General features: G+C 46.3%; 1 protein-coding gene across 2 annotated transcripts in view; it reads left to right on the forward strand.

Moving 5' to 3' along the window:
* The window catches only part of Adra1b (adrenoceptor alpha 1B), a 116,861-nt gene that overhangs the window by 43,728 nt on the left and 50,180 nt on the right, over positions 1–22,953 (forward strand). Inside the window, exons 1-3 of one of the 2 annotated variants that reach the window (XM_041676632.1) lie at positions 13,693–13,817; positions 16,045–16,091; positions 16,225–17,739. In XM_041676632.1, the coding sequence (XP_041532566.1) occupies positions 16,791–17,739 (949 nt within the window). In that variant the 5' untranslated portion in view covers positions 13,693–13,817; positions 16,045–16,091; positions 16,225–16,790. Of the gene's footprint in view, positions 1–13,692; positions 13,818–16,044; positions 16,092–16,224; positions 17,740–22,953 lie in introns of those variants that run through there. The other variant, XM_041676633.1, reaches the window with a different exon arrangement.

A 22,953-nucleotide genomic window follows, 5' to 3' on the forward strand; every position in this document is an offset into this window, starting at 1 on the left:
GCATATGTGTATGAGTGTGCGTGTGAGTATGTGTGAGAGAGTTGTGAACAAGTGTGTGATTGCATGTGTGTTAGTGTGCATATGAGTGAGTGTGCGTGTATGTGAGTGTGTACGTGTATAAGCGTTCTGGGTACGGGTAAATGTGTGTATGAGTGTGTGAGAAAGAGTGTGTGAGTGTATATGAGTGTGTGAGTTTGTGAGTGTGTATGAAGTGTGTCTATGTGTGTTTGTATAGTGTATGAGCATGTGTGTGAGTATGCGAGTATGTGTGAAAGTTGTGAACGAGTGTGTGATTGAGTGTGTGTGTGTGTGTGTGTGTGTATGTGTATGTAAAGCCTAGATAAACATCTTCTAAAACATTAGCAGTGGTATTCTCTGAATGGAGGCTGAAGGCTTCCTATTGGCTTTCTCTGCCTTTCACAGTTCACACCCGCCCTGTATACGCCTTCCTATAGTTCACACCTGCCCTGTATACGCCTTCCTATAGTTCACACCTGCCCTGTATACGCCTTCCTATAGTTCACACCTGCCCTGTATACGCCTTCCTATAGTTCACACCTGCCCTGTATACGCCTTCCTATAGTTCACACCTGCCCTATGTACGCCTTCCTATAGTTCACACCTGCCCTGTATACGCCTTCCTATAGTTCACACCTGCCCTGTATACGCCTTCCTATAGTTCACACCTGCCCTGTATACGCCTTCCTATAGTTCACACCTGCCCTGTATACGCCTTCCTATAGTTCACACCTGCCCTATGTACGCCTTCCTATAGTTCACACCTGCCCTGTGTACGCCTTCCTATAGTTCACATCTGCCCTGTATACGCCTTCCTATAGTTCACATCTGCCCTGTATACGCCTTCCTATAGTTCACATCTGCCCTGTATATGCCTTCCTATAGTTCACACCTACACTGTATATGCCTTCCTACAGTTCACTGTACAATATGCCTTGATAAATCTGCTGCTACTCACTTAGTATGTAAATAATGAAATAACATGTGGTTAATATGAATACACTTAATTTCATGACTATTGTTTGGACTTCAGTAACCTCAGTCTGGCTCTGCCTCTGGGTGACCACAGTCAAGGCGTTTGTCCTCGGCTTCCTTGCCTGTGACATAAAGGAAGAGCCACATGACTTCTCCCGTCCCCACCAGCTGTGATTCTGAACATTTCTTTCCTATATACACTCAAGCAAAGTAAAAAATATAGATAAGAAATCAGTCCTGAATGTAAATGGGCTCATTTGCAAGCCCCAAAGATTCCATCAGAAGCTGAATGTGCTCTGCAGAACTCAGAGAGACTACTACCTCCTAGCCACTCCATCTAGGAAATCTCTCCAGGCCTTCTACGGGTAGGAAGAACTAACATTACTGAGCGGGCCTACTGTGGGTTAGGCCTGGCACAAGGTGCATTATCCACACTCTAACCTAATTCACAGCACTTGCTGTCACCACTCTTCAGCATGGAACTCGACTGAACTCTCTTGAAATGCCCAGTGCGTCTCTTCAGGCCACCAGAATTCTGTAATCAGTGTTTCTTGGGCTCCACAGAGTCAAGGAGTTGAGGCTGTTATTGGTGAGCATGAGTAATTTAGAATAATTTCAGCCCAAGTTCAAAAGTGAGGAAGAGGAGCCACAGAAAAACGCTATTTCTCAGGGGCAACAATCTGACCCAGGAAGTGCTCCTGACACTCCAAGCCTCAAGACAACAGGACATGAGGCTGGCAGACTTTGTCTGGGAACAGGTTAGAAGGTCACAATTTAGGAGTTGCTGAGGGCAGTATGGGACCTTTGGATTCACCGGGCTCTTGGAAATAATAGAAGGGAAGGTCAAGGAGAGCAGAGCTCATGCCCAACACAAAATCTCCCCACAGAAATACAAAATTTATAAAACTTTTAAACCTTCTCTTGACATGTAGCATATAGCAAACTCTGGCTTCAGGAATTGATACGAGGGTGGCAAAAAGTGCTGTTTCAGAAAAAAAAGACCCACAATTTCAAATAATGTCTTTGTGAGGGCTGGAGAGATCGCTCAGGGCTTATAAGTACTTGCTATTCTTACAGACAACCTGGGTTCAGTTCCCAGCAATTAAACGGCAACTCACAGCCAACTGTAACTCAGGACACCCAAGGGAACCAGGCATATGCATAGTGCACAGACATACATGCAGACACATATTCATGCTCATAAAATAAATCTTTAGAAATATCTGCACACAGCCAGACATGGTAGCTCACACCCATAGTCTCAACAGTTAGGAGGCCGAGGATGCAGGCAGTATGAATTTGAGGCCAGCCTTGGTTGCATAGTGAGATCCAGGACAGACTATGTTAGTTATGGTATGAGACACTGTCTCCAAAAAGTGGGCTAAGGGTATCTCAGTTGAAAGAGTGTTTGCCTGAGATACAGGACACTCTGGAGTCTGATCCTCAGCATGGTATAAACCAGGCATAGTGACAAACACCTAGAATCCCAATATTCGGATGGTGGCAAGAGGAAGACCACAGGTTCAAGGTCATTCTCAGCATTATCATGAGTTAGAAGAAGGCTGAGATACATGAGAGCTTGTCTCCAAAAAAAAACTGATTAATTAAATAAACCTAAAAAGTAAAACTAACCATGAATAAAAATATTTACAAATGGGATGCCATGGGGTCAAAGTTTTCACAGGCATCTTGATTATTTTAACTCTTAAGTTAAGGTTACTGTCAGCCTCGTCCCATTCGTTCATATGCATTTGCCCACTTATAGACTTTCTTGTTCATCCAGCACTCCCTGGGTCCTTAGATAAACAAAAAGAAACATTTCTCCATCTCACAAGGAGCCTGAGTCTAGGGAGAGCATCTGACGGTGCTGAAATTAACACAGAGAGAAGTGTGTGGCCACAGAGCAACTCGGTGCTCTTAGCCACGAGCCACGATAGAAACAGAGAACAGGGTAACCTTCCCTTGCCTGGAATCAGCAAGGGAAGTCAGTCATAGGAAGATCACAGGCAGGGGTGGGGCATCATAAAACAGGAAGTGAACTAGTAAAAGGAGGGCAAGAACCCCAAAAGTAACAGGAGGGAGGGGCAGGAGAGACGGCTCAGCAGGTAGAGATGGTTGCCACTCAGGCTGACATCTGAGGTCAATCTCCAGGTGGTGGATTGAGAAAACCAATTCCTAAAAATTGTCTTCTGCCCTAACACACACATGCACACACACTCACACACAAATTAATTTTACAGTTTTTAAGGTCATGGATGGGTAGATATGAGCAATGTACACTGATAAATATGCATGACAATGGCATAATGAAATCTGGTGATTTTATATGCTAACGCTTTTAATTAAATTTTTTTAAAGTAGAAAACAAGAAAAAGTAAGTGACCTGCAATCTGGGGATGAAGGTGGGGTACGGGCAGGAGTGAAGCTCAGCAAGTAAAGGGCAAGGCCATTGGTCGTGGGCCCCACAGAGACAAGAGGGCCAGGGCTATCACTCAGATCACCTGGGTTTAAAGGCCTTGGTCCTTCAAAAACCCTGTGCCCAAGACCCTCTGCTAAATCATTTGTACCTTCAGGGCCCCTATTTGATTATCTGTAAAATGGGCACATTGGACTTAATGATGTCTCCTAAACATGGTCCACCAGTCTATTGCAAAAGAACCTCTTAGGCTACCTGTGCGAAACACAAGCTCCTGTACCACGTACTTTACCAGCGCAAGAGCATCGAGTGCCCAGAAATCTAATTTTAGGACTCATTGTAGCTTACTTTCTCAGCTCAAGTAGAGAACTCTACTCAGGCCCTGGAATTTAACTGAAAATGCATATTCTTCAGCATTTTTCTCCTGCTTTTTGCCCCCTTCTTTTCGTCCCCTTCCTTCCCAGGTTCATGGCCCTCTCAAGGTCTGGGATCAGGGAGGATACACATGGACATTCCCGCCCCTTCCTTCCCTGTGCTCCTAGGGAGCGAATGGTCTCCCTGACTAAAGCATTAATATCTATGAGCCTCGTTGGCCTGATGCACAAGGAAAATTCCTATTGACATAATTGTTCCAGTGTCCAAGAATCACAGGCCATGTGCTTGCCGCCCTGCTTGTGGAGTTCAGCTCTTTCTCTGTGCACAGCAAGAGCCACTGGGCCAGCTGCCCACCATACCCCACTCCCTGAGATCGCCAACACCCACACTGGCTTCGCCTCCAACCCAGGAAAGGCAGAATGATTTCCAGAGAGCTCTGGGTTCTCTGAATATGGCCATTTGGAAAGTAAAGACAGATAGACTATCTCTGTGTACGTGGTAGTATTTGTGTGTTAAAATGAAAGAGTCCCGTGAGCTAAAGAGGGAATTCATCTGGCAGTATATTTGCCTTGCAGAATCTAGGACTGAGTTCAATCCCCTGCACCTACGTAAAAAAGATGGTTGTGGTGGCACATGATTCTAATGCCAGGACTGGCAACCTAGATACGGGCGGATCCCTGTGGCTCACTGACCAGACAGCCTAATCGGTGGATGGTACCTAAAAAGGAATGATGTCAGAGATTGTCCTTGACACACACACACACACACACACCACTGCACATGTGCATATACACACATGCACTTCATCCTACGCAAACACTTGGAGGAGGTAAATCTTTATAAAGCATACAACGTATGTATCCTGGGATACAAAAAGTTCTCTACAAATGTTCTCTATTACGGGTTTTCCTGTTTCTTCATGGAAATTTATCTTAGAAAAAAATAAACAAAGGAAAAGAATACATCAGTTATGTCCACTGTCAATCAAGAGTCAGAAGGACAGATGAGAGGCTGGCTCAGCGAGTGTGTACTTAAATCATTCAGGACTGAGAAATCTGTTGTGTACTTTTCAGATTATACAAAAAGTATCAACAACAACTAACATTGGTTGAAAGCTTTCTAGGTTCCAGGCACAGTTCCATTTAATCCTCTCAACAACTTGCTGTGGTAAATATTATTAAAACCCCCATTTTATAGACAAACAGATGGGAGGTTAAACAAATGAAGGCGCTTTTCCAGATTGCGAAGCCCAGAAGAGGCGAGAGTGAAAATACGATCTACCCAGATGAAACCAGTCTGGTGTGCAGCCAGCTACTTCCTTAAGGCTAACTGGCATCTCATGCTGTCCTTGGGGTCTGGAGCTACACCACCACCTGGTTCTCACTCTCCCGCTCTCATCCTCTCGCGCTTGCTCCAGCAACAGCTAGTGAGCAAGCTTTACAGACCTTAGAAAGACAATTATTTGGGGCTGGGGAGATGGCTCAGAGGTTGAGGGCACTGCCTGCTCTTCCAGAGGACCCAGGTTCAATTCCCAGCAACCGCATGACAGCTCACAGCCATTTGTAACTCCAAGATCTGATACCCTCACACAGACATACATGTAGGCAAAACACCAACACACATAAAAATAAATAACAGTTATTTAGTTGGGTTTCTATATTAGTCATGGTTCTTTGGATAAATAGAACTGATAGAATGAATGAGTGTGTGTGTGTGTGTATGTGTCTATTTGTTCGAGTGGCTTACAAAACAGTGTCTGGGTATTTCAACATGGCTGTCTCACATCAGAGAGTCTACTAATCTGGTGGTTGATCAGTCCAGTAGCCTGGATACCTCAGCAGTCCCAATCTAGTACCGAAGGCTTGGAAGATACTTGGTGAGTTGCTGGTCTTCAACCAGTGTTGAAAACCAGGAGAAATTGGTTCTAGTACCAGTAGCAGCAACAGGATGGATGGACTTGCCAGTAAGAGTGATAGCAAGCAGGCAAAGGATGTTCCCTATTTCCATATCCTTTTATCTAGGCTGCCACCAGAAGGTGCCACACACATTTAGGGTGGGTCTTTCCCCTTTAAATAATCTAATCAAAGGAATCTCTCCCAGGAGTTCACGGTGGCTTCTCTTTGGGTTGATTCCAGATTCCTGTCAAGTTGACAACAAAAATTAGACACTACCATCCCTCACACTTCTTGGAGAAATCGAGGTAGGAGCCTGATGATGTAAGCTTACTTGAGATGCCCAGAAAGATTTAAAAAAGAATATTTTTAAAGAAACACATGATATTTGTAGGGCACAGTATGATAATCTGCTGTGTATACACACACTGTGTGATGACTGAATCCTAACAGTGAGGATTTCTACCTCCTGCAGGGTCTGTCCTGTTCTGCACTGAAAGGATTCAGGCTCTCCTAGGTATTTTTAGATAATAGAGTGTTGCTACCATACAAACTCTGCTGTGCCTCTAGAATTACTTCTTCCTACTTCAGCTCCCATTACCCAGACTCCCTCTGCCCTTTGTGGTCTCTCCTCACTACTCTGCTGCTCTCTTCACCCTAAGAATTGACATTTATAGCTCCCACAGATGAGTGACATCATCCAGTTCCATCCATGTTACCCATAAAATTTAAATTGTTTATACTAATCCTATTTGAGGGGTTTTCCTTTGTATATGTGCACTGATTGTGGGCCTACTTACCATAAAGACCCAAAAAGGGTTGGGGAGAACATCACACCCTCTGGAACTAGAGTTACTGCTGTTTGTTACCACATGGGTGCTGGGAACCAAACCCGGGCTCTCTACGAAAGCGTCAAGTACTCTTAAGGACTAAGCTGTCTTTTCTACCCCAAATTTCAGATTTCAATTTTTTGTTCATTTATCTTTGTTGTCGCTATTGTTTGTATTCCAGACTGACTTCTTTTTTTTCCCTCCCTGCCTCTCCTGCCCCCTTCAACCCTCCCCTAAGGTCCTCATGCTCCAAATTTACTCAGGAGATCTTGCCTTTTTCTACTTTCTACATCCCATGTAGATTAGATCTATGTAAGTCTTTCTTAGTGTCCTCATTGTTGTCTATGTTCTCTGGGATTGTGGTTTGTAGGCTGGTTTTCTTTGCTTTATGTTTAAAAACCACCTATAAGTGAGTACATGTGATAATTGTCTTTCTGGGTCTGGGTCACCTCACTCAAAATAATGTTTTCTAGCTCCATCCATTTTCCTACAAAATTCAAGATGTCGGGTTTTTTTTTCTGCTGTGTAGTACTCCATTGTGTAAATATACCACATTTTCCTTATCCATTCTTCGGTCGAGGGGCATTTAGGTTGGTTCCAGGTTCTGGCTATGACAAACAATGCTGCTATGAACATAGTTGAGCACATGTCCTTTTGGTATGATTGACCATTCTTTGGATATATACCCAAAAGTGGCATTACTGGGTCTTGAGGAAGGTTGTTTCCTAGTTTTCTGAGAAGTCACCACACTGACATTTAAAGGGGTTGTACCAGCTTGCATTTTCACCAGCAATGCAGGAGTCTTCCCTTTTTCCCCACAACATCTTCAGCATAAGTTGTCATCGGTGTTTTTGATCTTGGCCATTCTTACAGGTGTAAGATGAAATCTCAAAATTGTTTTTGATTTGCATTTGTCTAATGACTAAGGATGTCAGACTGACTTCTAACTTGCAATATAGGAGAGGCAAGCCTTGAACTCCTGACCTTCCTGCCTCCTCCTCCTGAGTGCCAGAATTACTGGCATGCATCACCACACTTGGCATAAGATTTCAAACTTTACAGATAAAAACATTTCATTTGTGCATAGGACACATTTTCTTCATAGGAGGAGAGATCTAATCCTTGGATCCTACAGAGAAGGGCTCACATTTATGCTTTCCCATATCACAACCCCAAAGACTTCTGCCTCCATATTCTACTGAGACTTGCCCAGAACTTTCTGAAGTGTTTTTGCTGTTGATTTTTTTTAGCAGCAACATCAAACTAGAGCCAAATGTGGGGTACCAAAGAGATAAAAAGTATCAGCTTTCTCATCAGATAGCCTCTATTCCAATCCCACGTTTGCATATTCCCAAGCAAGTTGCTGAATCTCTCCCAACCTCAGTTTCCTTACCTATAGAACAGAGCCAACAATATCTGTCACCAAAAAAAAAAATACTGTGGGGGGTTAGATGAGGTGACTCATGTGGGTGACCTTGGCATATGCCGGTGCCTATGCGCACCAAAAAAAATCATTGTTAATATAAATGGGGCCACAGGAAGCAGGCAAAGTCCATCATGAAGTGCTTCACACTTCTGTGGGAGCAGAAGAGATAGACAGGGCCTCTTGGGAAGCACATCTTGTAACTAACATCCATTATCCCAGATTTCTCTTGTTTAAAAGTTTCCAAAACATTTTCTACTCACCATCAGAGTCCCCATAAGAAGACAAGAGACCAGGAAGCCTCCTCTTCATCCCCTCATCTTTTAAGGACTCTCCAGGCAAGCTTCCAAATCTTTTATTTGGTGTCCAGTAAACAGCTGAGAATCTCTGGGCATTTCCTGTCTCATCATTACCCAGTGTTCTACTGAGATGAGCAAAGGAAACTCTCTCTCTCTCTCTCTCTCTCTCTCCCTCCCTCCCTCCCTCCCTCCCTTCCTCCCTCCCTCCGTCATCCCCCTCACCATGTCCCTGTGCCCAAAGTGATGCCCCACACAATTGACAAGCTTGCCTATATTCATCCCAGGATATCTCTACCCAAGAAGAAAGATAAGAAAGTGGAAGCCAGTCTCAGTCCACTCCTCTGCCTTGTTCCCCTGGGGCCTGGTTTGTCACACACACACACACACACACACACACACACACCCGAGCTAGGCGTTTTGTCCAGATACAATTTTTAGATGCCCCCAAGGAAAAGATTCCCACCACTTCCTTTAGAACGCTTTGAACGTGGTGACCACCACAAGTGACAATCCTCCAAAAGGCTTGTGTGGTTTGGATCTGAAAGTACGAATGAGGAAGAAGAAAAAGGACAGAGAAATTCAAGCCTTGTATCTTGTATTCCTCTCTCTCCTCCTTTAACCCACCCCCTTGTTCAATGTTAGACCCAATCCTCAGCCTCCCCATCATTTCAGACTGCAAAGTTCATGAGCACAAGGAAGATCAGCATCAATTCACTTCATCAGTTCAAGTTGTGTTCTATAATAAATAATAAATAGTAAAACATTGGATTCATGTTGTTGCCCCAAAGTAAAAGAGAGAAGGAGGGAGACAGAGAGTAGGAGAGAGTCAAAGAGTCACGGACAGTTGTGAGTAGCAGGATAGAAATAAATTGGTTAAGGGTCCAAACAAGAATTTGACCCTCGCTGGGCGGTGGTGGCACACACCTTTAATCCCAGCACTCAGGAGGCAGAGGCAGGCGGATCTCTGGGAGTTCGAGGCCAGCCTGGTCTACAAGACCTAGTTCCGGGACGGGCACCAGAGCTACAGAGAAACCCTGTCTTGAAAAAAAAAAAAAAGAATTTGATCCCGAACAAGTCACAACAAAGAATTAAAGAAAATCAAGAGCAATAGATGCATACATACAGGCATATATGATAGGTAAATACATACATACGTACATATGACATAGACATACATACATGATAGATGCATAAAAAATAATAGGTAATTGACAGATAAATGATAAATAAATAGATGCACAGGTGACCATGATAATATACATACATGCATACCTAGATTATAAATATAAAATTACAGAGCATGTTAATGTAATAACAGTGGCAGCCTTTTATTGAGGGTTTTTGACAGCCTAAGTTTTAAAGACCTGAGCATCTTTCATTTGCACAACCATCTACTACCGTGTGTTTTGTCTCAAGGAATTGAAAGCATTATCCCTGGGGCACAAGGAAGTTAAGGGACTGCAACAGCCTATATAGCTTGTCCAAAGGTCACCCAGCTGAGCTACTAAAACTGCATTCACACTGGGAGCCTGTGGCATGATGCAGAAATATGATACCCGTGGCAACAGAGCTACGAGCGTGGAGTCACATCTCTTGGCTACTGACACTGGCTCGGCCTCAAGACAAGCCCCATCCTCTTCCAGGGCCTTTGTGTCCCCACGTGTAAAATTAGAAAGCCAGACTCAATTAAGATCTTTCTACAACGTTTCAGAGAGCAAATATAGCAAAATCTGGCTGTATAGGCCAGATGACCCAGATGTTGCAAAAACTCAGTTTTGCCCATATAGTGTGAAAACAGTCCTAGCCTACACACAAACAAAACGAGTGTGGTTAGATTTCAATGAGACTTTTATTTAAAATTAAAACAAATAAACAGGCGCACCGGTTGGTTTAATCCACGAGCTATAGTTTGTATACCCTGGGCTAGATGATCTTTAGAGTTGGGGTGGGTTGTTGGTGTAGTTGCTGCTGCTACTACCGTTGCTGCTTGTTACTGCGGCAGCGGCAGTGGCAGCGGCTGATGCTGATGCTGTTCTGACATTCTAGAAGTTCCTGGTCCTGATGTGTAGTGGTAGTGCTCAGGGTGAAGAGGCAACTGTGAGGAGCCTGTTGCCATAAGCGTTGATGGCTGCCACAGGTGTTGTTAGTTGACTCTGGCATCATTTTCTCAGACATTGGCTAACTGGCATAAAAGACTCAATCTCAGGACCCACAGAGAGTCGAACTGTCCGAGTCTATGCACAGGCACCCTAGCCTTGCGCCCTAGGCTCCCAGGCTCTCCCTTAAAGTGGGACGTGAATTCAGCCTCTGGATGACTAGTCGATTTATCTTCACCAGCTTGCTGCTGAGTGCTGTTCCGGAACCCTCCCTGCTTACAGGATGGGGTGCATGCGCTGGATTGGGGGGAATCCAATCTCATCGAACTTTACCGCAGACAAAAGCCAGTCTGCACACAGGGAGCTGAGATCCCTCACTCTTGGTAGTCTTTGACATGTATGCTGTCTTTAGAAGTAGCATGTATGTCTGCTGCAGCCAGCATCCCCTGTCCAGATAAAAGGACAGGACCCTTCTTCGTGCCTCTAGCAAAACTTCTCCCTTGGGAGCCCACAGCCCCAGGGTACTTCATGGAGTAGGCACCCCACACCATCAGTGCCTCTTTCTTTTTCACCTCATTTATGGGGTGCTTTGTATCCTACCCATACTGTCTGCTAGTCCTAGCGCCTCATTTAATCACTGAACCACAGTTTCCCCATCCACCCATTGTCCACAATAGCAGCATCTACCTGATATCATTGTCACAATTAAATAAGACATAGTATGGCAAGAATTTTGGCCCCATGCCAAGTACTTACGAAACGTCTTGCCATCCCTGGCTGATCGATGTTACTATCATCTTGCATTTGGCACTATTCACATAATGTCACACTCAAGTCTTCACCATGTCCTTAGGAAGCAGGAACTATGGTGATTGTCATCTCACCACTAGGGAAGCTCGGAGTCCAAGGTGGTTATGTGATTTACCCAAGATCACCAATTATGAAAATAAGATATAAACCCAGTTAGTTAGATGTCAAACTTCTGACTCTTAATACTTTATTCCCCTCTCCCAAACCACATTTTTTTAAAGAATGGAGTGGAAATTACAATGAATCCAAACCAGCCGTCAAGTCTTTGTCAGCCGGAGTACCAGTGGGTAAGGCAGGCTGGCTCGAGGAGCACCTCTGCAGAACCTTCTATGGGAAATGGTCCTGCCATTCCGCCTGCCTGACCTCCCCTCCCTCAGGGCCCTGGCCATATTCAATGTTTCCTGCTGTGATTTCCTTCAGGCTGACACAGAGCCTTCGGCTGCATTTTTTTTTTTAAAAAAATCTCAGTCTGGTGCAGAGACGACTGTACTGCAGCTTTGAAGCCAGATAATATTGCTCTGCATACGGAGGCTGACTGCTCACTGGATAGCCTTGGTCGTGTCCAGAACCTTGCGGAGCCTCAGTTTCCTCCTTTGTAAAATGAGCATGAGTCCTCACTTGGACTGTTACGAGGAGTGCCCGGCATATAGGAGGTTCTCTCTATAGCATGCATTTTTTTATTCCCCATGCTTAGTGGGTGGTGTGTGACAGGTTAGCGTTTGCTTAGTTAAGTCGTCTTTGATTCCCCCAGCACTCTGTGTGGTACCTCACACAAAAGCCATGAACCTGTCAACATCTGATTGGATTGAACCTGCAGAGAGTGAGACACAGTAAGCCATAAGTACAAATAAAATAACTGTACAATTTCAGAAGAGAGATTACCTCCCATAAGTGCCCTAGGTAAAACACTGCCAGCCTCAGTTTCCCCTCTCTTCAGACTCAGAGACAGCTTCTCCTAGAGGACTCACATAAATGGAAGTCTGCAACATCAGAGGTTTCTAATATAATAAGATGGGTAATGAAAAGATCCTTCTTCCCCAGGCCTCCAGTGAGTCAGAGCTCTGTGCTTGGCTTTGCCCCAGGGAGTACTGAGAAAATGAAATATCGTCTGTAGCCTCATGATACCTAAACAATTCCATGGGTCAAAACTCTTCCAGAAGGGCAAAGAGGCATGTCCAGTGAGACTGGGGACGGAGGAGAGTAAAGAGGTGACCGTCAGCAGGGTTCGATTAGTGGGGGCCCTGCCTCGTGTCTGCTATTAAGGCTGCTACCTGTTTGCTTGGTGGTGGGACATGTTTGCTTGGCCTGTGTGAAAGACAGCATGTCAGAAACCGGCAAGGATGTGTGACTTCCCCCTCGGCCTCAATAATCTCTTCCACATCCTGACACCTGACTGATACCACAAGTCCTCACCTGGACAATAAGCTATTTTCTTTGATAATATAGATAAGGCAACCCTGAATCCCAAATTTGCTCTCTATGATGTGTGTGTGGGTGCACACGTGCGTGCATACGTGTGTGTGCGTGCGTGCGTGTGTGTGTGTGTGTGTGTGTGTGTGTGGTGTGCATGTGTGTGTGTTTCTTCCCTCCTGGTCTTTTGCCACCATAAGAAAACAATGTTGGAGGCACTGAGTTTTCACACAGCATCTGTTTGCTGTGACTACATAGAGACAACTTCAGCGGATTCTGTGGTGCGCTGCTGGTTGCTTAGTAGCTTCCAAAAGTAATGCCCCGGGAAGTGAGAAATAGGCCACCAGTCAAAACGTGGACTGGGAACTTGTTCTTTATTCTACTTCTCCCTTGCTGTATCCACATCCCTGACTTCGTACAAATCAGCTTTGCCCCAGCTCACCAGTGCTTTCTTCATGCCCCGCATCACCCCTGAGAGGAAACAACTCCAGGAAATATCAGCCTTCCTAGCCCTCAGGATACATAGGAAACTGGGATGGTGTCCCACTGCCACCTCCCACAGGAGAAGCAATAAAGGGAGGGTAGCCGGATGGACTTAGGGGCTAGTCTCTCCAGCCAGCACACAAGGGTATCTGCAAAGGTCATCAGGACTAGCCTCTGTACACAATAGTACCAGAGCTGTCCAAAACAAAACCTCTTCATTAAGATCCCAGACAGAAGGCTGCAGACACTGTCCTGGTCCACATCTCATTGTGTAAGTCAGGAATGGCTATTGGTGGCTTTTTTTATGCATCAGGGGAAGCCCTGTTCTGTGGGTCAGAGAAAAGGGTCAATGGCCCGACTACCTGTGCCAGCTGCCCTTTGCCTCTGCACCATTTCTATGATGCCAAAATGGTAAGTTAAGGTCTTGGGAGCTCCTACGATTCGCATTACCATGAGCCTAGACATCGCATAGTTTTAAATATCTAAAGGCAATTTAGGTCAGATAATTGAAATGGGGGAGTCGGTTTTCAAGAATGTCTGCACCACAGTTAGGTTCATTTGATTGACTGACTGATTGACTGATTGATTGATTGATTGATTGATTTTTACCTCAGAGAAACTCCTCGGAATTGTATACTTTGTGAAACTGGAGAACCTGTGCATTTTCACTGGAGAAGATTAAGGCTTTAAATATATAGCAGCACTTAAGACGCTGGGACAAAAGGAAGATTACCATGGATTTGTGGCCATCCTGAGCTAACAGTGGGTTCTAGGCCAGCCTGGGCCACAAGTAAGGCATCTCTCTAACTATCAAGGTCTGGAGCGGTGGTTCGTCAGTCAAAAGCATTTGCTGCTCTTACAGAGGACTCGGATTCAGCTCCCACCACCTACACAGTGGTTCACAACTGTCCCAGTTCCAGTTCCCGGGAACCCCATGCCATCCTTGGACGTTCGCAGGCACCAGGCATGAATGTTGTGTGTAGCACACAGACGTGCATGTGGATATAATACTCATACACACAAAATAATACAATGAATCTAAAAAATGCAAACAAATAAAACATTAATTCGATCCAAAAAGTACAAATAGGAGGGGAGAGGCAGGGAGGGGAACAGAGAAAAATGTAGAGTTTAATAAAACATCAATTTTAAAAAAGTACAAATAGAAAGAGATGAGGAATCCAACTTTAGGTTGAAGAACTCGCAAGTGACTCATCTTGCATTGTGCCTGCTTCCTCGCCCCTTAATCAAAACACAGTGGTTATCAAAAAGCCGAAATGAGAAATTTGGGCTGTGGCTTGTAGACTCAAAGAAAGGAGTATCGGGTGTCTCCTTTCTGTTCAACAGCCACTATCCTGTCCTGCCTCATGCTTCCAGTATATGGCTAACTCTCTGCTCCACTGTTCTTGTGAGTCCATGGAGAATGGTTATGCTTCTCTCAAAGACCTGTTAAAGAGTAAAGAAAATAAGCAAGCCAGGTGTGGTGGCTCCTTTCTGCCACCCAAGCACTGGGGAGGCGGAGGCCAGAAGATTTTGGAATTTTGGGGCATCATGATAGTGAGTTCAAGGCCAATGTGGTCTACACAGCAAGACCCAGTCAAAAAGAGAAAAGAAGAAAGAGGGGAGAGGGGAAAGAGAGGGATATGAGTAAATGTTTCACTACCAGCAGGAGCTCACTCAGCAAATGTGGGTCCCTTTCCGGCAGCAGTAACTTGGGCCCCAAAATGAGCCATTTAAAAAAAAAAAAAAAAACCTCTATCCACTCTGACCCCTACTTTGCCCTATAGAGCCTGTGTGAATCTCAGCTAAGTACTCGGCACTGGAGTAGGGAGAACCAGCAGTGGGGTTCAGCTCTACTCCTCCATATGTACTGGAACGAAGGGTTTACCTTCCCTGTGAGTTGGAGTCCCATCCTCGAAACAGAAATCAGAATAAGGCTAGTTCTTCTCTCATCAGGTCTTGAGAAAAAGCAAAATGAACTTAGCATACAGGCGAGGACCTATGTGTTGGCTTAACCAACACCAGAAGATGGAGACATGAGGATCTTGAGTTCAAAATCAACCTGGAATATAAAAGGAAACCTTGTTTCAAGGAAAAAATCAAACTAACAATAAAACACTCTCTTGGTTTGCCTTTATTTTTTTCTCTTCCTGTATTTGCATACCATCACCCAACTCTGCAAACAGGCCTTGTAGCTTAATATCCAACATGAACATAAGGCAATGCAAGAAAAGATCCAACAGATAACCAAGATCACCCAAGCCCCTTCCGCAGAGTTTGGCAGGCTGTTTGTCCACACTATTTACTCCCATAGGGCCAGCTAGTTCCCTCCCCCATTCCCCTCTTTCCCTTACTCAACACTATCTTTTGTGACATTCCAAACACCTACTTATATGTCAAGTTCAGACTGTAGATGCTGTTCAGTTGGTAGAGTATGTGCTTGCCTAGTATGCATAAGGCCCTGGGTTCCATCCCCAGTACAGCACAAACTGGCAATGGTCAATACATACCTGTAATTCCAGCCCTCGGGAGACAGAAAAACCGAGAGTTCAGAGTGATTCTTATGCTCCACAATGAGTTGGAGAGCAACCTGACTGTCTTTAAAAACAAAACAAACTTCCAAATTCACGTTCCTCTATACGCTGGTTGCGTGTCCCTGTCTTCAATTTATCTTCACTCCTGCCTTGAGATGTCATACCTCAATCTCACTGGTTCGTGTCTTTTGTCTAGTCTCTCTAGAATGTAAGCTCCCACACACAAGTCAGGAATCTGGCTACACCTGCAGCTGCTGGAGAACAGCCTAGGACCGAACCGTTTTCTGGAAGTGAACATTAACAGCCCACTGAAGGAATGCGTGCCCTAATAAGTGAACAAAAGAATGAATGAATAATTGAACCTCTAGGTTTTATCAAGGCCAAAGAGGTTACAAGGAAGAAGAAAAAAAGTATATGTTTGGTCTCAGATGTTACTCAAGTCCCTACCACCTGCCTAACAATGGGATTTTCTTCCTTTTGTAGAAGTCGGACAAGTTGCATTGGCTTGACTTCAGGAGACCCCATTAGAGGTAAGCATCCCCAGCCCACCTTTTAACTGAAGCATGAACAGGAGGGGAAATAATCCCAGCGGGCCCCCTGGGGTGTATGAACCGGGATGCCCACACCCGGATCCCTGTTCTGTTCCCCGCCCCATCCCCACAGAGGGAACAGTGCCTGGCGCGGTTGGTCTCCTGGCCGACCCAGCTGGCGGCGGCGTCGGGGCTGCGCGCCTTGGCTGGACCCGCATTGCCCCCTAGTGCCGCACAGAGTCAGGGCGCCCGGGCTTCCCCGCCTGATGTCACCGCCGTGCAGTCAGCCCAGAGGCGGCTCATTGAAAGCAGACCCTCCTCGCGATCGCTGGGCGGAGAAGGCACCGCGGTCCGCAGTCCCGCCGCCGGCCGGGCACAGCCGGGCACCCCCGGCCCGGCGCCCGCTCCTCCCCGAGCTCCCGCGCCAGCCCGGCCAGGCGCGCCTGACGTGGACCATTAAACTTGGAGCTGCCGCCTCGTCCCCTCTTTCCTCCTCCCTCTGACAGGCGAGCGAGCCGCTGGGTGCAGGCAGGCGACGTGCTGCCGGGCTGGGCTGCCCGGGGGAGATGACTTCTCGTCAGGAAGACGCCTCTGGAAAGAAGACCACAGAGGGAGCAAAGTTTCAGGGCAGCTGAGGAGCCTTGGTCGCAGCCCTTCCGAGCCCAATCTCCTTCCTGGCTATGGAGGGCGGACTCTAAAATGAATCCCGATCTGGACACCGGCCACAACACATCAGCACCTGCCCACTGGGGAGAGTTGAAAGATGCCAACTTCACTGGCCCCAACCAGACCTCGAGCAACTCCACACTGCCCCAGCTGGACATCACCAGGGCCATCTCTGTGGGCCTGGTGCTGGGCGCCTTCATCCTCTTTGCCATCGTGGGCAACATCCTGGTCATCCTGTCAGTGGCCTGCAATCGGCACCTGCGGACGCCCACCAACTACTTCATTGTCAACCTGGCCATTGCTGACCTGCTCTTGAGTTTCACAGTCCTGCCCTTCTCCGCGACCCTGGAAGTGCTTGGTTACTGGGTGCTGGGGCGCATCTTTTGTGACATCTGGGCAGCGGTGGATGTCCTATGCTGCACGGCCTCCATCCTGAGCCTATGTGCCATCTCCATTGATCGCTACATTGGGGTGCGCTACTCTCTGCAGTACCCTACGCTGGTAACCCGCAGGAAGGCCATCTTGGCACTCCTCAGTGTGTGGGTCTTGTCCACGGTCATCTCCATCGGGCCTCTCCTTGGCTGGAAAGAACCTGCGCCCAATGATGACAAGGAATGCGGGGTCACCGAAGAACCCTTCTACGCCCTCTTTTCCTCCCTGGGCTCCTTCTACATCCCACTCGCGGTCATTCTGGTCATGTACTGCCGGGTCTACATCGTGGCCAAGAGGACCACCAAGAACCTGGAGGCGGGAGTCATGAAGGAGATGTCCAACTCCAAGGAGCTGACCCTGCGGATCCACTCCAAGAACTTTCATGAGGACACCCTCAGCAGTACCAAGGCCAAGGGCCACAACCCCAGGAGTTCCATAGCTGTCAAACTTTTTAAGTTCTCCAGGGAAAAGAAAGCAGCCAAAACCTTGGGAATTGTAGTCGGAATGTTCATCTTGTGTTGGCTCCCCTTCTTCATCGCTCTCCCACTTGGTAAGTTGGGGACTGGCAGAGGGGAGATAGACCTTTTTTCCCCTGGGTTTCCTGATAGTCTCACCCTTAAAGTTTTTGTGTTGGTTTGGCTATTTTTATTTTATCAATGTGTGTTTGGAGATTGGATAATACTGTTTGTTCTGCAAAGGCTTTGCAGATTGGGGAACTGGCTAAGAACCAACTTCAGGTGTTGGTGAAAAAAAAAAGCTAAGGTACTAGGCACTTGAAATAGAAGCTCTGGAGGAGAATCTGGGATGTGGAATGACTCACTCACTGGCCTCGGTTTAATAATTAAAAAGGACACGGGGATCCAACATCACACCGGTGTTATTTTGGTAGTAACGATGTGTCTGAGAAGGCACCGTCACTAAGGCAGCATACCAAATAGTTTGTAGTTACTGCAGACGCGGCATTGGGGAAGCAGGGAGGCGGCTCCTACAGAGAGAGGCAGTGTTCATTCAATATTTGCAGGGACCACGTTTCTCAACCTTGCAGTGGCTGCGGCCTCCCCCACCCTCCTCCCTCTCTGCGGGCTCTCCTCTCTCTGCACCGTCGTCCTTACCAGATATTACAGCATTTTACAGCCACACAGCTTTTCAGGGGTCTTTAAGTTTTCTGAAGCTCGGGATTTGAAAGAGAAACATCCTCAGTTTTCACCCCCCAAAAAGCTCCGAACTCTGGTGATTTAGGAAATGCTCAGAATTTAATGATAGCTGACCCTCAGCTTTAACTATAAGAAGCCAAAACTAAGCAAGATGGAATTCAGTGCCTCCTGCCCCATCTACAAAAATGCGTCCATCAGTTTTGACTTGGGGGTCCTAGTAAGTAAACTGTTCAAAAGGCTGTCCATTTCCTGCTGGAGCAAAAACAAACCCAAGGTCTAGCTAAAATAAACAGAGGGGAGGTGCCGTGACATAGTATTCACATGGCTTGGGAAATCCTTGTTCCTTCTCTGGTGCATGGATCTGCTTTGATTTCTTCTCCTATCCTCTGATGAGAAGGAGGGGGGAAGGAGATGAATGGAAGTGCTCAGGGCTTGGTACCAGAGGGCAGCAACCGCATACATGCAACAGACCTCACACACCAGCCATCCCTGCAGGGTCTCTAGATAACCAAACCCCTGCTGCAGCTGTGACTCCAGAGTCACACCGCTTCTGCGAGAAACGGGTGAATGAAAAGGCAGTAAATGGTTACCAAGAGTTTCCCTTTTTTTGAAAAAAAAAAAAAAACCTATGTAACATACTGTCTCTGTGATCTTTTTTTAAAGGAAGTCTGGCAGACTAATGCTATTCAGAAATATTTTTTTCAATGGTATTAAACAGAAAGAGCTTGAAATTCTGTCCCAGGGGTGATTATGTCCCAATGCAGAGGAGAATGAATCTCCTTCTCAAGGTCTTGGGATCTTTGTCAGCCTTGTTTGATTAACAATGGATTAGCTTGAACTGCATAGGGCCGTCTCTAATATCATGGTTCTGTGTAGGTGTGATTTGGTCTCTCATCAGCTATATGACCTTGGGGTAATCACTGCTCCTCAGTGAGCCTCAGTTTCTTTATCAGCAAAATGGGACTACTTAGTCTTTGCTCCAAGGGGTTTGTGTTGCTGTAATGAAAAGAAAGGAAAGGATCTGAACCTCAGCAAGTATTTAATCCAAGTTAGATGTCAATACTCTAAATCAAGCCCCATTCACCCTAGTGGAGGTAACAGAGGGTTTCTCCTGTATCCTTTCCCAATCCTGCACCTGTTACTTCCTCCTGGATATACCCACCAACATACAGAGGCTATGACCAGGGCACGTTTAAGAAGAAAAGCAGTCCAGTGGGATTCAGAAATGATCACTGGTGCAATCCTTGGCTCCGAGCTTCAAGGGGAATGGGAGCTTTCAACAAGTTGAAATAGAAAGAATAGACTCAGGTGGTACGGGCTACGGAGTTCTGCTTTGGTCTTGCTCATCAGTTAACTTTGTGACACTGGACTTGTTGCTGTGTGTCTCTCTGGTCTTCAGATCTCATGTGTGGAGGATAAGATGGTTGAATGAGACTGAGGGAAAATTTATTGAGTATAATGACCGCCCAAGGAACCCCATAGTAACACAGCCCCCTGGGTGCCGCCTACAGACACTCAGATTCAGTCCATCAGATGGATCTAGAGTCTACATGTTTAGATTCTGAAGGGGTGGACCACAGTCGAGACTTTGAAAATCATTGGTCAGAGCATCTCTTACCCCCTCTGGAGCCTAGTATCCTTAAGTGGTTCAAGCTCGGACCTTCCCTAGCCACCCAGTGGTATGAGATGACACGGCTTCTCTCTGTATCCTATGCTTCAAGTTGACAAACCTGCCTTCCGTGTCTTCTTTTGCTTTCTGCTCATGCCTGTTGAGACCCTGACCTTCTAATATTTGGGGTCCTTAGTGTCCATGCAGTAGAAGTGAAAGGTCACTCACTTCCCCAGCCTGTGGTGCCCTCAGGCTTGTTCCCCTCTCCTGTCAGTGGAAACTGACAGTCCATGCCATGATCACCAGGGAACCCTCCAGTGTGTTGTCACTGAGTGGGCCCAATAAGCATTGTTCATCCACGGAAACCCAGTAGGTGAGGTCATCCCTGTAGATGAGCTGTGGGTTTGTAATGGCTGTGGAAAGGTCAAAAACTGAAACAGAAGGCGCATCTCAATGCTTGTTTTCTGAATAATTTAAGAACACTACAGCAAGATGATGGGGCTATAGGTTCCTACTTCCTCCAGTGATGCCCAGCACATGGGGCAATAGGAGCATTTGGGGAATCTGAAGGGGGCTCTCAATTCTAAATTTTCCATCAAAGGCATTTTCCTCAAAGGAGGCAAAAGCAGATGTGAGGAAGGCTACGCTTGACACACAGGACCGTCCAGGTAGGAGCGACTTCCAGTCCAGCTAGACTTGCAGGTGCCTGGATGGCATGAGATTTCCATAGCTGTGTTTGTTTTCTCCATAGGAGAGAAGGGTTGGGATTCCTTCCTGAAGGAGGGAAAATAGACATGGCCCTACAGGACCCTGCTCTTGGGCCCCCCACTTGTTTTTCTTCCTCCCTGATTTTTATTTTTGGGAGCAGGGTTGGGCCACCTGCAGAGAAGCCTCCCATGGAGCCCTCCCCACCTGCGCCACCCCAGTCATCTCTCCCCACCCTTTCCCTGTGGCCTCAGACCCAGTTGCATCAGGGATCAGCGCTCATTTATTCAAGATCAGGGATGCGCTTCATCAAACAAAAACCTCTTTCTTTGGCCCCTGGAATTGGGCCAGGGAGTGACAGAGAATCTGGAACCAGAATATAGTAGTATTTCTATCCCATGGACCATGCATGATGTCCAAAAGAACCTCAAGCTGCTTGGTAAAACAATGAAGACCAACTCCCACCAGAGGGGAGACAGGCTGGCCAAGGTCTGATGGATTGGCTGGACTCTTCAGAGAGTATATATTTCTCTGTAAGGATGAGTGGTAGGAAGTGCCAGTCAGCCAACAAGCGGCTGGGTCTAGTGGGCTGTTTAGAAAACACTGGAAAGTTGCCTTACTCCAAATCCTTCTTCCTCCTTTTCAAATGCTGAAAGGCACCAGGAAGCCGTTCTTGAACTAACTGCTCTCCCCTCCGAATAAATGAAGGTCAATTTGAAAGAAGCAGTTGTGTTCCATATAGTATTGGAACCAAACAGCCATCTGTCTTCGTCCGTTTGTCTCTCTTCTCATTCAAAGGAGGGAAGCGGGATTTATGAACCATGAGCACAAGTGAGAATGAGGGTCTCAGACATCAGCTAGGATGGTCACCCTCACAAACAGGGGTGGATCCTCCCATTCAGCCTTGGAGAGTCCCTCGAGGAAAACAGTGGCTTTGAGAACTCGGGGAGGAGGGAAATTTTTTTATAAACAGGGAATCCTTCCTAGAAGAGGGAAATATTACTGAGCTAAAATACATTTGGCCATTTATTAAATATTTAACCAAAGTCTTCCTAAAGTGTCTACTATGTCTTTGCTTCTGTACTAGAAGCTGAATTGTTGAACCAAAGCTAAATACTGTCTCTACCTGCCTACTCAACATATGGTTATCGAATACATACCTTGTCCAGACATTCTCCTGGACTTCCTATGGTATTACCCCATTAACTCTCAGAGAGACACCCTGTGAGCTAACTGCTAGCTCCTCATGGATGAAGACACCAAAGCTCACCACTGTTAGAGTCTTACCCAGGGTCACACAGCATGACATCACTAGAGCCAGAGACTGAGTCCAGCACTCTCAGAAGAGACCACTGTCTGTCCCACTGCGCCTGACCTCCCTGCCCACTGATGGCAACCTGCTATCATAGTGAAAGTTCTTGAGGAAACTGCAAACCACCCTGTCACCACCCTGTCAGAAGAAAGGAAGGACACCGTCATTGTAAAATCCTGTCCACACCTAAGGGGGGGTAGGGAGGGAGACCAGCTAATAAAGCGTCAGGGCAGGCTATCCATGTTCAAACTTAAAGCTCGATTTTCTCCAAACCTCCTGCAATGTGGGTGCTAAGCATCTTCAAGAACAAGGCCTTTGTCAGTCAGTCAGCCAAACTGAAGGAGAAAGCAGGAGGGAACTTGCCTTCCTCCTAAGAATATGGATCACATCTTTAATCATGCATTCATTCACTGAGTTAATATGAATTTACCAAACGGGTACTATGTCCAGGGATCTTCCTAGAAAAACTATGGTAAGTAAAATAAGTAAGTGTCATGGAACTTACTTCTAGGGAGGTATTTGAAGAAACACAAGAAAAAGCGCAAATGTATCTGTGATGAGAAACGGAAACTATTTAAAAGGAATAAGTATATGATGAGATCCCAGGGGAGTACCATGGAGGGAGAAGGCTGAACAGTTTAGAGCAGCTTCTTCTTCAAGAATATTTGTAGAAGAGAGATCCATGCAGCAGGAAGGTCTTCTGGAGCAGGAAATGATGGGAAATTTCCCAGAGCTTAGGATAGGAACAAGATTGCAAGCATGGGCAGAAGCCTAGCCATGCTGGGACTATAGGCCATATTATGGGACTTAAAGAACTATGGTTCAGCTGCTGTTCTTGCGGGGGACCACAGTTTGGTTCCCAGCACCCACTCACATGGAGTCACTCAGAACCACCTGGAATTGCAACCAGGTAATCTGTTACACCCTCTGCTGACCTCCAAGAACACCTATGCTCATGTGCATAGTTACCTACACACACACACA

The sequence above is a fragment of the Microtus oregoni genome, unplaced genomic scaffold (assembly GCF_018167655.1).
Source record: "Microtus oregoni isolate MIOR12 unplaced genomic scaffold, Mior012 000027F_ref0000203, whole genome shotgun sequence".
In the NCBI taxonomy this organism is placed as follows: domain Eukaryota; kingdom Metazoa; phylum Chordata; class Mammalia; order Rodentia; family Cricetidae; genus Microtus; species Microtus oregoni.